This window comes from Mustela putorius, unplaced genomic scaffold, assembly GCF_011764305.1.
Source record: "Mustela putorius furo isolate JIRA1106 unplaced genomic scaffold, ASM1176430v1.1 tig00004041_pilon_pilon_pilon, whole genome shotgun sequence".
Taxonomy (NCBI): Eukaryota; Metazoa; Chordata; class Mammalia; order Carnivora; family Mustelidae; genus Mustela; species Mustela putorius.
This window is the reverse complement of record NW_025422176.1, coordinates 2536679-2556226: the sequence shown is the minus strand read 5'-3', so window position 1 is coordinate 2556226 and position 19548 is coordinate 2536679. Positions and strand designations below refer to the sequence as shown.

Sequence of the window (19548 nt, the reverse complement as noted above, 5' to 3'; positions counted from 1 at the left end):
CAGGGTGCTGGGATTGAGCCCCACATCGGGCTCTCTGCTCAGCGGAGAGCCTGCTTCCCCTCCTCTCTCTCTGCCTGCCTCTCTGCCTACTTGTGATCTCTGTCAAATAAATAAATAAAATCTTTAAAAAAAAAAAAAAAAGAATGCATGGTGCACATACAAATTCTGGGACCCGACACCAGAATGTCAGGTCCCTCAGGTGGGGGGATGGGGTGGGAGGGTCTGCCGCAGACATACTGGGAACCACTAACACAGAGATCATTTCAGATGAGAATAACATGCTGCCTTCACAGGTAACCCGATGCCCCAGGGCCACATCTGTTTAGGATTCCTTTTTGTTTCAGCAAACAATGGGTTTTCACTAAACCTATAAATACTCTGTTTGATATTCCAGGATTTCACAGTATGTTCAGTGTATAACAAGGCCATGCAAGAGAAATTGCGAGGATGACAGATTTCTTTCCTCCTCTGCTCTATGCAGACTCTGGATGGGAATCCACTCAGATTGAAGCAAACAGAGAGCATCATCATCTCTGTTTTCTCAGAAACCCTGTTCCAAGCTCCCTTAGAAAAGGCAGAGGAAATCAGTGTGTGGAATAGGTAAGGGATGTAGAAGGTTCCTGCTGACAAACGGAAGGATACGGTTTATGATGTTGAGTACAAAAAGGGCTGATTCTTTGTGGCACCGGAGGACTGCCCTGGGATGCCCAGGCAGAGATGCATTTTGAGTCACTGTGAGAATTTGTGTTGTCCCTAACACAGTGGGCTACCTCGTGAAGCAATGAGTCTTTTGCTCCTGGGAAAGGTCGTTAGATTTCTGTGATTAGGGAAGGGTGTGCAAGGAATCTAACACAGGAAAACAAGCCAGGAGGGAGTGGGGCAAATGGACAGTTGACCCCTGATACAGAGGGGACAGCAGCTACTTAGCCACGACTCCTTGTACAAGGGAACAACACTAGTCATTGCTAGGCCTTCATGATGGTAGAAGAACCGCTAATCCAGGTTTTCATGGGAAAACACCAAATCTTTAAATATGGGCTAATGACTGTAATAAACACTTACATACTTGAGAAATCAACCAAACAGAACACATCGATACCCCGCAAGCAAACAGTGTAGATCTTTGGTTTTGGCCATTCATATATCGAGAATGTAAAAGGACTAGATAAGGGTTTCCCAACCTCAGCGTTCTTGACCTTTGGGACCAGATCGTTCTGTGTGGTGAGGCCATCCTGTGCATGTTAGGATGGTCAGCAGCATCCCTGGCCTCTCTCAGCAGATGCCAGGAGCAACCCCTCTCCACGAACCAAGTCCTGACCAACAACCATGTCTCCAGAGACTGCCACATGCCCCTCAGGGGACCATCCCTGGTAAGATGAGCAACATCCAACTCTGAGTTTCCCCCATTTTATGAAAGCACCGTGCATGACTCCAACACAGGCTTCCTCCAAGAAGAGTTGCCCACGTGAAGTCTGGACTTACAGCTGCTTTGGAATCCCAGACCTGGTTTCTGGTTCATGACAGCTCTATCAGTGACTAGCCTGATGACCTCTTTTGAGTCCCCCCTTCCTCATCATTCAATCGGGAATAAATAACATCACCTCTGGGACTTCCTATGGAGAAGGTGGTGAGATCATTTATGCAAAGCCTACAGCCCAGCAGCTCAGCCAGCACCAAAGGCACTGAATCCGCACCAACCCTTCCCTGGCGAATCAGGTGAAAAGGCAGCCAGGCCAGGGTCTGTCGTCAGAAACATGGGGGATCCAAAGTCAAAAGCCCCGGCCCCGAGTTCTGCCCTGAGAGCCAAGCCAGGTGCTTTGGGACAACACTTGGGAAGCAAACCCACTAGATAAGTTATCGATGAGTATGACTATAAGATCTTTGAAAGCTTTTGGAAAAGGAAAGAACAAGCTCTTCCAAAAATCCAGGAACTTAGAATGCAGTCATGTCAGGGTAAGGTACAGGAGAGAAAAGGAAAATTGGAACTTGTTGCGAGGAATCATTAACCTCCTGATCCTTTTACACATGCCATTGCCAACTAGTGACCCACACCCAGACCAAGTCTGACCAGGGACAGATTCTGTTGAGAATGTCATGGTGGTGGTTTAATTTGCATTCAGTACCACCTGATTTTCATGAAAATCCAGATTTCAATCCTTTCTCCAAAACCCCAAAGGCTGGGCCACACTGGGCTCATGTTCCCACATGCCCCTCTGGTGAGACAAACATCGGTGAGGTTCCCCCACACCGATGGGGTCCTCACCTATTCTAAGTCACTCTGCCACAACCTGGAGTCTGTATCCTTGACTGCTCTAAAGGCTACTATCTAGGAAAGCATTCGGACCTGCAGGGAGTACTTCAGCCTTGGCACAAACCAACCCCAAAGAGAAACTCCCTTCCAGGGCTTCTCCTAGGTCATCAACTCTCCTAGGTCAGACTCAAAAGAGTTCAGATTCTTTTGCTCCTTGACACTTCTACCTCATAACTCAGGGTTCCCTGAGTTCCTCACGCTGGTGTATGCCTTCCTCCACTCAGACTCTCACCGGCCAAAAAGTACCACCTGCATCTGATGAATTATCTATCCAACCTGGAGATTGTCAAAATACATTTTTCTTTTTAGAGCAGGACTACAAAAGACACAATGTGATACTTACTGTATCCTGACCAGCACCTCTTCTCCCCTCCTTCTGGGAACAGCACCCAGTGCTCTCGGGGGGGCCAGTGCTGTCCCATTCCCAGTCCCTGTGGTTTGGGTGGGGCTGACTCCATTCCCATTTCCAGGGCAAGGCATGGGGCCCAGCCAGACACATTCAGAGTCAATCCTGGACCTCTGGTCACAGTGAAAAGCATTCTCTGCCCTCTGGGACTTGAACTAAGGAGGAGGGAAAACTGGGTTGAGGCAGGGGTGTCTCCTGATAGACACAGCCTATCTAGAGAGCAAAAACCCTGGCTGCACCCACACTACTTTTGGACTCTCTGGGTCCCATAGGAGCCAATGAAATTCCCATCTTGGCTTAAGGCAATTCAAGTCGGGTTCTCTTACAAGCAAGAGTCCTAATCGATAGGAGAGAAAATGGAAAGAAGTGCTTACAGATGCGGGGAAAGGCTGCTCCACTTTTCTCCCAGTTTGTCCGTCTGGTTTTGGTCCCTCTCTCCATCCACTGAGAGTGGAGTGTTACTGTCCCTCTTTAAACAGTTACCTAATGGTCTATAATTATTTCTTGTTTGTCCATCTCTTCCACAAAGCTACGGAGCCCCTTCAGGGCAGAAACCTGGTTGTGTTCACTTTCACTTCTTTAATACCTTGAGCAGCGGCACGCAGTGTGGGCTCAAGAAGTGCCCCTTAGTAAATCAACCATCCCAATTCTCTTTTTTGGGACAAACCTTTCCTGAGACCACAAAATCAGCCTGGCGTGTGTGCTACGCAAACTATCTTCTGAAACACCCTCCAGCTCCCATTGGAGACACACACATCAGGAGAACTGCCTGGTTCCGGCCGTTCCTGACTCTCCCCCATGAGGTCCCATGGAACCTCACTGTAGGGTTCCTCACGAGGTCCCCGTTCTTGGGTAGAGAACATGGCCTTGCAAGGCTCTATGAATGGATAACATACATGATGGGCATCCACACACATGACTTCACTCGTGGGTGCAGGAGACCTTTGCTTTCTAGCCTTCCTCTTGAGTTGAATGCACCCAGAATCCTGTTTCTGGTGTCTACCAATAACATAGTAACACACAATCACAATTCTAGGCTCTCTTCTGCTCTCTTCTGCCTCTGTGTTTCCTCCTGAGACTTTTACAATAACTTGAGTGGAAGAAATATAAATACATCAAGGAAATGGACAGCAGTGAAGCTGAAGCTTCCCCAGAAAAACAGTTTGGATTTTGGGACCATAACTGCCACACCCTCCATAGCTCGGTAGTCGCCTCAGCCTCCACCGGCCTCCACTGGCATCGAGCAATAAAGATTTTCAAACAGTCAAAGGTCAGGGCCAGAATTACAGTCCAGCATGAATCACCATTGACTCTCTCCAGTTTTCATTTTCCCATACTTGGGCTCACACCGCCAGGGTGAACTGGTAAGAACTAGATTGACCCCTGATTTGACAATCTTTGTAGAGGTTCCGCCCAATGCTAGGCACCGTAGCAGAGGCTCGAAATGAAAGAGAAAGGCAGCAAGGGCTCTCTCAAGGCATTTCATTTACTGGAGAACAAGAACAAGTAAAAAGGCCACTCCATTATAGAAAACCAGGTGCTGTGTGGAGTTATCAAAGTTCCCTGGGAGGAGGTCCTCCAGTCTCTGTGGGAGCAACAGTGAGGCCTTTTAGAGGCAGAGACCTTTGCCTGGAGAGCTGAAGAAGGAGTAGGAGGCAGCTACACAGCTGGTATGGGGAAATGAGCTCCAGAGAATTCCAGGGAGAGGTGACTAGGTAGGAATCCTCAGCCTGCTCTGGAATCTAAAAGCAGGGCATCTATGGCCGAAATGGAAGTGTGAAAACAGAAGCTGCGGCAGAGGAAGCTAGGACCAAAGAGACCCTGACTGGTTTGGAAGCTTGAAAAGGCTCAGAAGGTTGCACAAAACAAGCAAACACCCCTTTCCTGATACAGTGTAAAAACAGGTCAGAATGACAATGTGACTAATCTGTCTTGACACTCACCAAATATGAGTTTCACAAGGTATGTTACTAAAAATGCAAAGGGGAGAGTAAGAAAACTCAAAAGGGATTATCTTATAATTCATTTACAGATTCTTGGTTGAAACACTGCCCCCACTCTGACCCTGTCTACCTCCCTCTCAGCATTATTTCTATCATTTCCTACAAATGACAGAAAAATAGGCACCGCTAGGCTTTAGGGAACAGGCTTCAACTCTGGAAACAGAATCAGTGCACACTAAGATCATAGGGTGGGGTAGCAACCAAATTAAACAATAAAACGAAGCCACTAAGCAAAAAGTTAGGCGGTGGGGAAGACGGGGAACTGAAACAGTACAAGGCAAATTTAGAAAACGGGAGGGGAAGTAAAAGTATTTTGGTACATACAACAAAAAAGAACTATCACATGTGCTTTGACCGAACCAAACTCTCCCTTTGACTCAACTGTTGAAAAAAAAAAAAAAAAAAAAAGCAAAAGCCGTGGAAAACTCACACTTTCATATCTCATCCCAGAATAAACAGTCAGTAGATCCAGTATAGCCAACTGCCCTAAAAGACCTTGAAAGATGTGCCCCAGATAACTGGGCACATGACCATCACCTCTAGGAGAGGTGATGAGAAAACCACCAGGGGTTCCTGTTCCAACAGCCGGATGGTCTACAAACCCCGGTCTCTGCTGTCATTTCATTTTGGATAATGTTTCCTGTCCAGGCACGAACGCAGAAGGATCTGCTTCCAAACCCAGAGGGAGAAAGGCTTTTCAAAAAAGCTCTTAAAAAATAAAATAAAAGTCAGCTAAGGCGTCTCCACCATTCTTTCCTTCCAGTTGCCAATTTCTCCATGTCAAGAACTTGGGCCCTTCGGTCCACAGAGGCCCCCGGTTTGGAGGCAGCAGCACCTCTACAGTCCCTCCTTGGACGCCAGAAACTCCCCAAGGCGGATCCGACGGGCTCTGATCGCCCCTTAATTATTTCCTGCCATTAGGCAGGAGGCGGAGGGTCTGAAGCGGCGGGGAGACCCGGAAAGCCTGAGAACACCGCCCCCAGAGCAGAGCGGCCGCCGGGCCTACCGCACATCCGTGAGGGGTTTTCGCAGGGCAAACCCCCGGGGGTGGGCAGGGGAAGGTTAGAGTACAGTCGCCCCCAAAGGCGATGCTCGGTGGGGCCTGAACAATGGGCGGCGGGGACCTATGCTCCGGGGGCGTCTCGGAAGGCCGACCCAACCCGTGGCTTCCCGGGAGCTCGGGCGGCGGCTCCCAGCTAGGCTCCAGGCCGCAGCGGGGCGCAGCCCTGACCCGGAGCCCCTGTGCCTGGTGCGGGGTGCGGGGTGCGGCAGCCTACGGGAGCGCGCGGCCAGAGGAGCAGCCGGACCGCCCCCGCCCAGCCCCTTCGCGGGATCCGGCCTTCGGCCCCTTACGCAGCTCCCCACCCGACGCGCCCCCGGCCCCCACCGGGGCGCAATCCCCGCCGGCCCAAATCGGCGCACTCGCCTGCCCACGGTCTGGTTGGCCAGCTGCTTCATGCGGTTGAATTGCTTCTTCATGGTGGCGGCGGCGGCCGGCGGGGCTGGGGCCGGGCAGCTGGGGGGACGACCTGGCGCGGCTACATCGTTTCCCCGCCCGGGCAGCGGCGGCGGCGGCTCTCAGGCCCGCGCCCCGCCCTCGCCGCGTCACTTCCACCGGCGCCGCCCGCCGGGGCAGCGCACGGCCCGCCAGTCACTAGCTCCAGGCGGAGGCCGCCTGGCGGAATCGGACCTCTGCGGCCAGAGACCTGGGCCACACTGTGCAGAGCGGAGGACCCGCGGATCAGGCAACTCCAACGTCCTCCGCAAGCCCCTGCCTGGTCTAGGCGCACAGGACGGAGGCGTGGCGCATTCCTTCATCTGCCGGTGAACCACCAAGGCTAGGCAAGGGTCGAGCTGTCGGTGCAGGACTGACGGGCGCTCTGGAGCCTCTAGAGGCTGGAAATATCCAAAGTCTCCGTGAGGGCCGTCCTCTGCGCGACTGTAGACATCTGTGAAATGCACATAGGATCCTCTCTCCTAGCTGGATGGATGCCTGTGACTGTGTACGGTTCACCTCAATTAAAAAGATACTGCTGTGTGGAAAGCTCACGCTACAGGACTTTGTGTACTGTCATCCCACTTAGGAGGAAGTTGAGGGCCGGGTGCATTTTCTGGGGGCAGGCACCTGGGGACAGTCAGGCAGGAGCATGCTCTAGGGGCCCAACCAGGACAGCCACCGAAGCAGGGGAAGGAAGGCAAGGGGCCCAGGCCTGGCGTGGGAAGTCGTGGGGATGAGCGGCGGGGACTGGGACCACTGGCCAGAGAGACATGGCCTTTCCTAGCTGCCTGACCAGCAGGCGCTGGGGTGAGGGAGGGGCACGCAGGCATTGTCTGGAAATGCCAGTTGGCTTTTGATTCTTAGCCTCGCACAGGCAGGGGTTCTGGGACACTTGGCGGGGTAGTTTGACTGCGCTGGACACTTTCCCACCGCGGACCAGGGCAGTTGTATGGCCATCAGATGTTCTGGGCTGGTGCCTAGGCTTTGGCCTCGGCCATTCCCTAGGGGCTGTGGACAGCAGCGAGACCTCTTTGACCAGTGACATCTCCGATATTAACAGATATAAACATGTACTGGGGAAAGGGACTTTCCCTGGGGACGCCATGGATTTGGCTGATGTCATCTCAGCCCAGACACAGATCAATAGACGCCTCCATGAGATCAAAACACTGGAGGCTGAAGTGACTCATTGGAAGAAGTTGTGCTCGTGTTTCACCCAGGGACCAAATACCATCAACAAAGAAACAGTGTGGAAATTGAAGAGCCATATCAGAGACCTAGAGTGGCAGCGGATGCAAGAGTTGGACGAACATCAGCTGGAAGTGGCGGTGTTACAAAACGTCCACCTGCAGAAACTAGCAGACCTCACTGACCAGCACCACAAACAACTAATGGACTATCAACGACAGGTGGAAAACCTGCAAAACCAACACTCTGCTGGGAACGTGAACCGTGACCTTCTTCAGGAAAGGGAAATGGAGCTCAGAAGGTTGAAGCAACAACTTACACAAATGCAGCGGCTGAACGACAGTTTGAACAACATTGCTTCAGATCTCCGAGCAGGAAAGCAAAAGTTGGTCTGGGAGCTCCAAGATGTAAGACATCAGCTGGAGGAATCTGTTCTGCACAACGAGGATTCTCTGGAAAACAACATTTCTATGAGGGCTTTAAAAATAGAGAAAGGGCAGTTAGTGGCGAAATTGTGTCTAGCTGAAAAGAAGCTGTTGGAAGAGACAAACTAGTCTGAGCGAAGGCTCAAAGAGTGGTCACTGGTAGAGCATGTGCATTTCATTCAACTCGGTCAAGAGAAAGACCTGGAAATACGTCCATCGAGCAGATGGACGCCGACCATCAAGAAACGAAGGAACTGCTGTCCTTTGCTTTAGAGGAGCAGAAGCAATTGACAGAATGGGTCAGAGAGCAAGATGTGTACATTGAAGAGCTTAGAGAAAGGCCAGAGCTTCAGGAGGAATTCGGTAAGTCAACCGAAACCTTAAGAAGCAGTGACATTTTACAGCCATCCATGGAGGACAAAGACATGCGTCTCCTATCCATGACAGACGAATATCCGCATGTGGACGGAGACCTAGAGCGCCTAACACAACAGAGTCACACTGTCCCTCTGGTTGACCCTAAAATCCTAGAGGAGATTGTAGAACTAGAGTGTGAGGTCTTTCAGCTCAACAAGTTAAAAGATGATCTCGAAGAGGAAATAAAAGAACAACAGAAGATCATTCACAACCAGCACCAGGAGAAGAGAGCACTGCTTCAGTCCTTACAGGAGCAGAAGGAGAAAGTGGACCGTCTTCAACACTGGCAGGAGGAGATGAACACTGAACACTAAACGTGCTCAGCTCCTCGCAGCCAAAGACGAGGTGATTCGGAATCTGCAAGTCATGCTAGAAGAGCTGAAAGCCCAGTTGCCCGACAAAAGCCCGCAAATTCCAAGAGAACCCTGTGAGGATGAGGAAGTGCGAGCAAGCCAGCCTCTTCCCAGAGAGAACAGAAGTGAAGAGCGTGATCCATCTAAAGTCGAAATTCAAAGGTTAGTCCAGGGAATCAAAGAACAGGACCCGGAGACGAAGCTTCTCACTGAAGAGAACGTCCAACTGACCGCGCAAGTGGATCGGCTCTCCAAAGAGGAGATCGGGAAACTCACTCGGATCATCCAGCAAAAGGATGTGGAGATTCAGGGTCTTTCCAGCAGCATCCCTGCGGCTTCTCACAGCCAGAACGGGCGTGGAACAACTTCAGCGGCAATTGCAAGAGTGTGCTTTGAAAAGCGAACAGGTGTTGGTTGTCCTAAATGAGAAGATGAGAGAGAATAGCAATCTGAAAAGGGACTATCACGAAATGACTGATCGACTTACTGCCAAGGAAGCAGACCTCCAGAGGGTGCAAGAGGAAAACCAAAAACTGTCCACGAGAGTGGAAAGCAGCAGCCAGGAGGGGTGTAGAGAAAGGATTCGGGATTTGTCACACGTGATTCGAGAAAAAGACCTGGAAGTGGCTGCGTTGAGTCAGATATGCCAGACTTTATTGAGGATCCTGCAAACACCTGGCCCTGGTCATGAGGCTCGAGGAGTTCGAATCGATCAGTTCCAGCAGCTTCTCCAGGAACGGGACACGTTAACACAGGGAATGAAGATCATGGAAGAGTGGAAAGAGCAGGTGCTGACCACCGTCCAAAATCTGAAGCGTGAGTCCCCCCAGCTTCAGACACATCTGCGACAACTGCAGGCGTGGGCGTGCCCCAACAGCGAGAACGTTCTGAAACCGCAGACAGTCTCTCTTGACCAGATCCAAACTTACCAGGGACATGAAATAAACTTACAAGAGCTAGAGAAGGAACTGGCCCAACTTCAGCTTCGCATCGGGGAGCTTTGCCAAGGACCTCCTTTTAGGGAACCTTGATGTGATTTTCCTCCAGCCCTCCAGCGACTCCGCAGGGCCGCCGACTCCCTGAAGGCCATGAAGTCTGACCTAGTGAGTGAGTCTTCTTAGGTGCTCCAAGAGGAGGTAGAAGAGCTCAGAAAATCAGGGCGAGGAAAAGATACAATGATTCAAATCCTCCAGGAAGATCAGCAGAGATGGATTGCTTCAGGGGCTGCCACCGGGGAAAGAGAAGGCAAACCACAAGAACACAGCGATGCCGATTCCCACATGGAGCAGCAGAAGGAGAAATAGGCCGTTCTACAAAACTCCCTTCAGGCTCAGGAGCTCCAAATCCAAGTAAAAAGTGAGGAGCTGGGGCGCCTGGGTGGCTCAGTGGGTTAAGCCGCTGTTCTCGGCTCGGGTCATGATCTCAGGGTCCTGGGATCGAGTCCCGCATTGGGCTCTCTGCTCAGCAGGGAGCCTGCTTCTCTCTCTCTCTCTCTCTCTGTCTCTCTCTCTGCCTGCCTCTCCATCTACTTGTGATCTCTCTCTGTCAAATAAATAAATAAAATCTTAAAAAAAAAAAGTGAGGAGCTGCTTTCTTCACAGGAGAAGCTCTGTGGCCAGCTGAGTGAGAACGAGCTGCTGAGTCAGGCAGTCACCAATCTGAAGGAGAGGATAGCAGATTTTGAAATGGACATGTGTTGGCTGAAAGAGGAAAATGCAAAGATCATGGAAAGATCTAGAGAAAAGAAAATGGAAAATCAAACGTTGCAAGAGACAATCGGCTGCTTTCAGTGATGCGGAGAGAGGAGGCATCCCAGCATGCTGTGATGAGAGAGAAGGCCCTGGCCTTGGAGCAACTGTTGCAAGAGAAAGAAGAGGGCAAGACTGGAGAATTGAACCGGCTCATCGACACCATTTGGTCAATGCAGGAAAAGACAGTTGTGTGTCAACAGGAGAGAGATGACGTCGTGTTGGCACTGACACAGAAAGAAGTGGAATCCTGCGCCCTCCAGAAGGAGGTTCACCAGTTACATGAGAGAGAATTGTGCCTAACCCAGGAGCTGGAGAGAGGGTGGCACCTTGATGCAGAAGCCAAAGATTCTCGGCACCGGGAAGCTTTGGCCTCAGAAGACCAAGTGGCTCGGCTGAGAGAGGAAGTGATGGTCTTGCAGGGAAAACTCGTTTTGTCTTCTGCTGACATGGAAAAGGCCAGCCACAGAGCCAGGCTGCAGGTAGAGTCGCTGCGGGAGCAGCTGCACGTGGTCACCCAGCAGAAGGAGGAAACTGCTCTGGCTTGCTGACTCCCAGGAAGAGGGAAGGCACTGTGATCGAAGACTAGTGAACCTGAAGCTGGAACTGGCCAAATGGATGGAAAAGGCAGACACCCTAGAAGGAAAACTGAAGTCCTTACAGAGATTATTGCATCAAACAAATGCCGACTTGGAGGTGAAGGAGGACCAACTCCAAGAGTTCAAGAAACAGAATGAGGTCCAGCAGGAAATCCTGGAGGACACACAGAAGAAACTGATGACCTTAGTCAGTCAGTCTGAAGGAATGGTGGACAAAATCCTCCTAAGGAGACTCTTCGTGGGATCTTTCCAGGCAGCTGATGCTGAACGGCAGGAAGCATTGATGTTGATGGCAAGCACGCTGGGGATCCGAGAAGACCAGCTGTGACTGCACAGTCAAGAGCCCATGGGTGTTCGCAGCAGGGTGACTGGGGGGCCTGGATCCAAAAGCGCCCCATTATACCTTGGAAAGGATCCACTCACATTTCCTTAAGGACCTTATTCCACTGATTTTCCATTTTGCTGTATCTTCAGCCTGCCAAATATGGTAATTCCTTCCCTGACTTCCTGTTGTCAGTTTTCTGATTCACCCACTCCTGTCTCCAACTGGTGTAGTAGACTGCCTACTGATCTCGCTGGTTCCACTCTTGGCCTCCCTTGAATGCGTTCTGCTGTCAGGGTGAACTGAAATAACAATGTGATGTTCCTTCCCTGCTGCAAATATTGGAGGGTTCCCCCACTGCCTGGAGTTTGAGCTTTAAGAGACCATCCAAGCCCTTGCCTTCACGGCCTTCCTTCCTCTTCATCAGTCACATAAAGGCTGCCATTTAGCCCCAGGTGAATTCTTGAAAGCCCCCAATAGATTATTATCCAAATAACTTCAAGCCCATGAGCCTCATCATTGTGCCTTGACAAAGGTACAAGTGAGAAAGATTTCATTCTTCTCTTCTTCACCAATTGGTGAAGGGAGTGATTCCCACCCGAAAGTTATGGGATGTCCAGATGCTGCACAGCTGAGCTCCACAGTAATTTATTACCAACCTATACTCATGGCCCAGGGAAGGAGGACACACACACCATGCAGGGCCACGGGGGATGTTGCACTCGGGAACAGAATGATCAAGGGCTGTGGGTGCAGGCTATGTAGTAACAGGAGAGTGAAGGTGAGCCCTACTTCCTGCAGGAGGGACTGACTGGCTTGCTGGATCATTCCACAGGCTGTCAGGGAACTGGAGCTTACTTGGGGAGAAACTGTGCCTTGTCTCTGTGCTAAGGAGGGCTTGTTGGCCAGAGGACCTGATCCATGGGAGCAGAGGGCAAAGGGAACAAGAAATGGGGCTATTTGCAGCCCTCTGACATTACCCAATGCCAAGACAATTCTATTGAATCTTAATCTCATCTTTCCATCACAGTAGACTCTGATATTTGGACATCAATTTCAACCTGGGACTGAGACTTTTAAGGCGTAGGACAGGTGCTTCTCAAGGAAGTGAAGTTGTCACATGACCAGGAGGGAAACGTGGTCATCAAAATCAAAATGTAATAACTCCCACTGATGTTCATGCAGTTGATCCCATGGAAATCCCTGGGTGGCCAACGGGTAGGAGGAAGAGCGGACGTCCTCCGGCACCATGGAATCTGGCAATGCACTGTGGACAGAAGCCCCCACCTCCACCTGCAGGTAGGATATGCAGACTTGGGCTTCAGCCTGGAGCAAGTAGGACTTGATGACTATATTAAGCTGGTGGGGGTGCCATGACCCAGAAAATAATGGACAGCTGGATGGGAAGGCTCAGAGTCTTGAGAGACTGTGTTTCCAAAAGAGCCCAGAGCTTGGCCAGCAACTGCTGCTCTCATGGTCTCTCACCAGGGCCGAGGAGGGCCGTTTCTTGCTTTGGGAGCCCATGGACGACTGACAGACAGCATGGGTGGTCCAGGGACTCCAGGAAGTGGGAGAGGAGGCTGCTAAAGTCTTTTCACCTGGGCACTAACAGGTGATTTTTTTTAAAAAGCTTTTATTTATGTAGTTAAGAGAGAGCTCTGACTGGAAGAGGGGGTGAAAGGGAGAGAGAGAAGCAGGCTCCCCACCGAGCAGGGAACCCCCTGCCAGGCTCGATCTCAGGATCCTTAGATCAGAACCTGAGACAAAGGCAGACACTTCACCAACTGAACCACCCGGTCACCCCCAACAGTTAATTTTTGCTTGCACAGATCCTAGAGTTTTTTGTTGAGGGGAGTCCCGCCAAAGTGGACTCACTGAGAAGTAACAGCTAAAGAAGCAATATGTCTCCTCCAGAACCCAAAAAGTACTGAACAATGTTGGACTTCCATGTCCCTTTTTCCTTAAAAAAAATTTTTTTTTCAGGGATGCCTGCGTGGCTCAGTTGGTTGGGCGTCTGACTTTGGCTCCGGTCATGATCCCAGGATCATGATCCCAGATCCCAGAAGCTAGTCATGATCCCAGGATCATGGGATCCTTGAGTTCCGCTTCAGGCTCCTTGCTTGGCAGGGAGGCTGCTTCTCGCTCTGCCTGTTCTGCCTGCAACTCTCCCTGCTCCTACTCTCTCTGACAAATAAATAATTAAAAAATCTTTTAAAAAATTTTATTTAGTTACTTGAGAGAAATAATACACAAGGGGTTGGTAAGGGCAAAGGGAGAGGGAGGAGATTTCCTGCTGAACAGGCTTTTTCCCAGGACCCTGAAATCAGGACCTGAGCTGAAGGCAGACACTTAATGATCATAGCCACCCAGGGCCCTTGGAGTTGTATGTCCTTAATAAGTGTGTCAAACAAATCCCTCACAGTAGGATGTCATAAATATGATGTCACACCTGGAGAAAGATAGGTGCAGTAATATCCTCCCCCAAAGGATGATTGCCTATGATAGCAGAGCGGTTTGGGTGCCCTGTGTGTAACAATGTAAATCGTGTCTCCTTCTAGGTCAAGACACATGTGACTGAGAGGATGTTGAAAGAGGAATCTATAATAATAAAATATTCACCATCGTTAAATCTGTTTGGGTGTTTTTTTTTTTTAAGATTTTATTTATTTTAAAGAGAGACATAGAAAGACAGCAAGAACTAGTGGGGGCAGGGGTGGAGGGAGAGAGAATTCCAAGGGGATTCACCATGAGATCAGAACCGAACATGGGGCTCAAGCCCGTGACCCTGAGATTATGACCTGAGCCAAAATCTTATCCCACTGAGCACCCCGAGGTGTCTCAGATGTTTTAAGGGGACCGGAGTTGATTTTAATCAGGTATGGTAAGACAGGCAGATATACAAGTAACTCTCACAATGGAAGAAGCTGTTTAGATTCACAGATCCCAAGAAAAGAGGTCCTCATTGCCATGGAGGGCTGCCCAGGGAAGCAGTCAGGAGAAAGAGGGAGTGAAGAGACAATGTGGGCAAGACCCTTCCCATGGTTTCCATGGGAAGAGGAAGGTGAGTCTGAGTAAGCAGGTTTAAGATTGCCTTGTTCGTGTCATTTCAGTGGGTTCTGGGACACAGTGGTGTTGTCTGTCCCTGCCTCTGGAATGATCAGGGCAAGGGATAGTGGCCCAGAGTACAAGAGTGTCTTAGAGGAGGTGATTGGGGGTAAAGTCTCTGAATTGGCTGGTTTACCTGTGAAAGGTTTGCTGCCAGACAAGCTGTTGTTCATCTCTGGAAATCAGCCAGATCTGCCAGAGACAGTCCCTCCAATGTCATCAAGGCCTGAGATGTCAAATCACTAAATACATAAGCTGCAAAATATGGTCACTCTACCAGGTATAACCATAATTTGATCCCTTGTATTAAAGCTGAGAAGATTAGCCAACTGGTGCTGCTTAGCAAACATTAAAGTTAATTCAGAACCGATGTTGTAGAGGCACAAAAGCCATTCGGCCTCCTTTTATCCTTTGCCATATAAATTATTTTAATAAATTCTGGATTTCCATTGGGCCAAATTGTGAACCTATGTTGAATTAATCTGGGTTGGGGTAGGGTTTTTCCTCCTGTATCCAGTTTTCTTTCTTTCATTCCGCCTTTTTTTTTTTTTTTTGACTTGTTTCTTCCTGGATATACTTGTGGGGTGGAGGAGTATGTTTTTACCCTGATCATCTTTCTCTGCTTTATTATCATCATCATCATCATCATCATCATCATCATCATTATCATCATTATTTTTGTGCTGGGATGATCATTTTGTCCATGGCTGGGTTGGGAGCCTCAAGCGTCTGGATCACCAGATGAGTCCTATGACAAGCTGGAGAGTAACAACATTAAGAGAAAGCCAAGTGAGGGACACCTGGGTGGCTCAGTGGGTTAAAGCCTCTGCTTTTGGCTCGGGTCGTGATCCCAGGGTCCTGGGATCGAGCCCTACATTGGGCTCTCTGCTCATCAGGGAGCCTGCTTCCCTCTCTCTCTCTCTCTGCCTGCCTCTCTGCCTACTTGTGATCTCTGTCAAATAAATAAATAAAATCTTTTTTAAAAATGTAAAAAAAAAAAAAAAAGAAAAAAAGAAAGAGAGAGAGAGAGAGAGAGAGAGAGAGAGAAAGCCAAGTGTGCTGGTGAGAGGTTTGGCACTGGGACAGAAGTAGAACACCAAACGTCCCTCCCTTCACTTTCCTGTTTTTCATCAGCTCATGGGCCCTGGGCTGCCATGGATGTGCACCTCAAAACCCTGAGTGCTCAGGAAGACACATGGTAACAGAGAGAGGAACAGCAGCTCGGGAGACAGGCAAGGCCACTCCCATCGTCTGAACCACGGTGACTCAGGAGGCAACCAGGGAGCCATTCTTACATTTCCCTGGGGTCAGGGCCTCCCTCCTTTCCACCCACAACACAGAGGGTCATCCCCCAGGACTGTGTTTGGGGTGCGCTTTCCCCCATAGGATCGGAACATCAGGGTCAAACACTGGCCCAACACCCAGTCCCTGGAACTGAAGCACACCAGTCAGCATGTCCTGTGGTTGCCAACCTCAGGGGGGAGCCTTGGAGACCAATACAGGCCACATGCAGGTCACATACGTGACACTTCCCTCCTAGATACAGTCAATTCTCATTCATTCTCACCTTATTGGCAAGGATGGGACATTAGTTTGGAAATGGATGGCGACCTCCATGTGAGATAACAGAACACGGGCCAACACACAAGCTGGCCAGCGATGGCCAGTTCCCTCCCAGATCGTGACTGTCACCTCTGAATCCAGTTAGTTAGCGAAGGAGCAGGTCAAGCTGACCCTGTGTCCTCATTTAACGTGGGGACGCCCTGTTTGTGATGCCGCTTGTTTTAATCACCTTCTCCTCAGGTCCCTGATGAGAGAGAGATTCCTGCTCCAGACTTGTGGGGATCCCCTGACACCTGACACATGTGATTGACAACAGTTTACTAGTCACAAACACTCACACTTCAGGGGAGGAGGATACCACACACTGTGCAGGACTGAACAGAGATTGCACTTGGGAACAGAGAGAACCAGCAGGGCCTTGGAAGGCTAGACTTGGTTGAAACAAGAGGGTGTGGCAAGTCCTGGTTCCCATGGGAGGGTGTGAGTGGCTGGCTTGAAGAATTCAGTGGGCTTCTAGGGAACTGAACGCTGCTCCCCAAAAACCAATAGGCAGTATATCTAGTCCCTGTGATGGAAGAGGGAGAGGAGAACATGCATGATGCCATTTGATGCCTTGATTTTCCAGGTGTCAAGACAGCCCGTAATATGGAATCTTCATTTCAGGCCTTATGCCACAAGAGGGTATGAGAATGTAATTCTTCTTAGAACTAATAATGGAATTTCGCAGTGAAACAGTATACAGGGTAAACACATAAAGGTAAGTTGTATTGCTATACGTAGCAATGAATATGTGGGCTCCACGATAAAATACACATTAACAATTACTCGTACAAAGAAACTACTTTGGGATAAATCTAACAGTGCATGTCCAGGAGTCACATGCTGAAAGCTATAAATAAATGGAAAGATACACCATGTTTGTGAATTGGAAGACTGTGTATAATAACGATCTTCATTCTCCCCAGATTGACAGAGATTTTTTTTTTTTTTTTTTTTTTTTTTTTTGGTAAAGACAGAAATATTTTTAAATGTATGTGGAAAGACAGAAGAGGGCACCTCAGTGGCTCAGTGGGTTAAGCCTCCGCCTTCGGCTCAGGTCATGATCTCAGGGTCCTGGGATGGAGCCCCACATTGGGCTCTCTGCTCAGCGGGGAGCCTGCTTCCTCCTCTCTCTCTGCCTGCCTCTCTGTCTACTTGTGATCTCTGTGTGTCAAATAAATAAATAAAAATCTTTAAAAAAAGACAGAAGAATTAGAGTACTTTCAAAAACAGTTTTGAAAAAGAGTAATTAAGTGGGAACATTCATTCTACCCAGTTTCAAAACTTATTAGATAGTTATAATAGGGAAGACTGTGGTATTTGTAGGACAGAAACATAAATCAATAGAACAGAACAAAGAACCCAGAAATAGTTTCCATAAATATACCCAACTGAGTTTTTATAAAGGGTGCAAAAATAATTCTATGGGGGATAGCAGGCTTTCCACCTGACTATAGCTATTTAAAGCTTGTGATGAAATCACAGGCCCCACACTCAGAAAACAGCAGCAGCAGAGAAGGAAGATGTTGGTTTGACTGAGGTCCTACCAGATGGTCATGGGAAAGGAGGGGTAGTTTGTGCCCAGCTCCCTATGCACTCTCCAAGCGCTGGATGACAGTTTCTTTCATTTTTCTGAGTCAAGGTGCTTCTGATCCATCATTTCCACAGGATCTGGGGATTTTCCCATTAGTTCCAACGCTGCAAACTGAGGTCACCTCTAATGAGCATTCAGTGGTCCAGACTCCATTAGCCTTCCCATTAGCATCATTGTCAGCCTACATGAGGAGATCACTAGATAAATAAAGATGTTTTCTAAGAAGTCCAGTACAAAATATATGTAAGGAACGTCTTAAATATGCATAATAATGAAACACCAGAACTTGGTGAAATGGTGAGTTGGTGAACCACCAGAACTTGAGAAATGATTGAAGTGCAATGAATGAAGAAATGAATGAAGAATCCTCCAGGATTCTACCCATCCCCTCCCTCCAGGTCACAAATGTGGTGATTCTTGTTTCCCCTCCCCCATTCCTTTCTTCTTCTGTATAGTATTTTATCATGTACGTGCATCTCTCTGAACATTCGTTTTCCTTGGTTTGAACTTTATAAAAATGATCTGTTCCCTTCTTCCCTCAATATGTTCCTTAACCATTGATGCTTGTAACTGGCAGTTGTAGTTCGCTTTCACGTTCACACGATTTTGCATTGAACCAGTTTTCCACACATTCCTTGTCCACATTTGAAAAGGATATGTGTGCAAAGCCCTTACTTAGCAGAACTCCTGGCCCACAGTCAGCGCTCCATGAACATTTGCTCAGTGATTGAGACTGAACCCCAACTAACTTGTTTCCTCTGGCTGGATTCTCTGTGCTTCGCCCTAAAACTGAGGATCTTGTAGCTCTTTCCCCCTATGAATGACAAAAATGATCTGAGCAGCAAGAAAAAACCAAGCGCACGTCCCTCGCACCGGTGACTACAACTCCCAGAAAGCATTACGGCGCTCCCTAGTGTCCCTCTCTGTTTACTCCACAGCCCGCTCACCCCCTCCACGAGAGCTTCCGGGTTGTGTGGGCGGGGCTACATTTTTTCTCTTCAATAAGTCCTTCCGCCAGCAGAGGGGAGGAGCAATTATCCAATGAGCGTCTGGGCAGAGGCACCAATGAGCGGGAGTGTTGTTATGAGAGTTGCGCCGGGTCCCTGAGGCGATTGGCTGAGCGCGGTGGAACCAGTCTTCTCAGCTGCCTCTCGGAGGCTGGCGGTTCCCCTCGGCTTCTGTGAAACCCCGCTTCCATGTCCCCAGTGGACACAGCATCCCGGAACCTCTACGCCCAAGGCCACTAGCTTGAGGACGCCCGCTTTCACCTCATGTTCTTCCGCCTCAACAGACACAAGATGGGGGAGTGCGCGGGCACTTGTGAAGATGCTTCTATGTGCTAGAGGTGCCTTTGCGGCGCGGGGCCAGGGCCTCGGTGGGAGGCGGGCCTGTGTCTCAGGGACTCCTTCGCCAAAAGGTAGCCGTCACCTCGTGCGCCCCTGGTTTCCAACCTGTGAAGAGCGGGGGTGGGGGGGGGGCTTCATTTCTGGAGCGGCTAATTATCTCACCTGTGCTGTGGGCCGGGCCTGGGGAGAGCGGGACTTTTGACAAGGGAGAAGTTCGGGTTCTCCCTTTTGAGTAGATGACATTCCCCTGGGGGTTGTCAGGGTCCCCATCGTGCACCTGACATCAGGCCAAACAAGGCGGGGGGTTCGGAGGGAGTGCGGGCCTGGGACCGCGTGATATTGGTGGACAGAACCAGTACTTTCCAGAGCCCTTGCGTGGAGGCCACCAGAGTCTCCATTCTGAGGGGTGTAGCGGGGGCAGCGTCGTCACCACAGATGTGTCACATATTGGCAAGCACGAGGCCGGAGTGTCGTTCGTCCAGCAGAAATTGTTGAGAGCGTACTTTGTGGCAGGCCCTTCATTCTCCGTGTGACATGGGCGATGGGATGGGTCCTGCTTCACAGAGATGGAAACCCTTCAGAATGGAACTCCACGAATGTCCCTCCGAGAAAGGGAACAGTTCTTCCCTCC

At 49.7% G+C, this 19548-nt stretch overlaps 1 protein-coding gene and 1 long non-coding RNA gene across 12 annotated transcripts in view; one reads left to right on the top strand and one right to left on the bottom strand.

Annotated features, from left to right (window-relative positions):
* Positions 1-6325, bottom strand: part of ARHGAP17 (Rho GTPase activating protein 17) — an 84449-nt gene extending 78124 nt beyond the window's left edge. For 5 of the 8 annotated variants that reach the window (XR_006604549.1, XM_045072711.1, XM_045072713.1 and 2 more), the window contains exon 1: positions 6147-6324. Coding sequence is in view for 7 of the 8 variants with exons in the window: in XM_045072711.1 (XP_044928646.1) it covers positions 6147-6199 (53 nt within the window). In the remaining variant the exon portion in view is untranslated. Of the gene's footprint in view, positions 1-6146 lie in introns of all 8 variants that reach the window. The other 3 variants (XM_045072710.1, XM_045072715.1, XM_045072716.1) reach the window with 3 other exon arrangements.
* Positions 6326-18669: 12344 nt separating this feature from the next.
* LOC101678065 overlaps positions 18670-19548 on the top strand; it is a 30720-nt gene continuing 29841 nt past the window's right edge. For 2 of the 4 annotated variants that reach the window (XR_006604552.1, XR_006604554.1), the window contains exon 1: positions 18671-18988. This is a non-coding gene — a long non-coding RNA (uncharacterized LOC101678065). Of the gene's footprint in view, positions 18989-19548 lie in introns of all 4 variants that reach the window. The other 2 variants (XR_006604553.1, XR_001177233.2) reach the window with 2 other exon arrangements.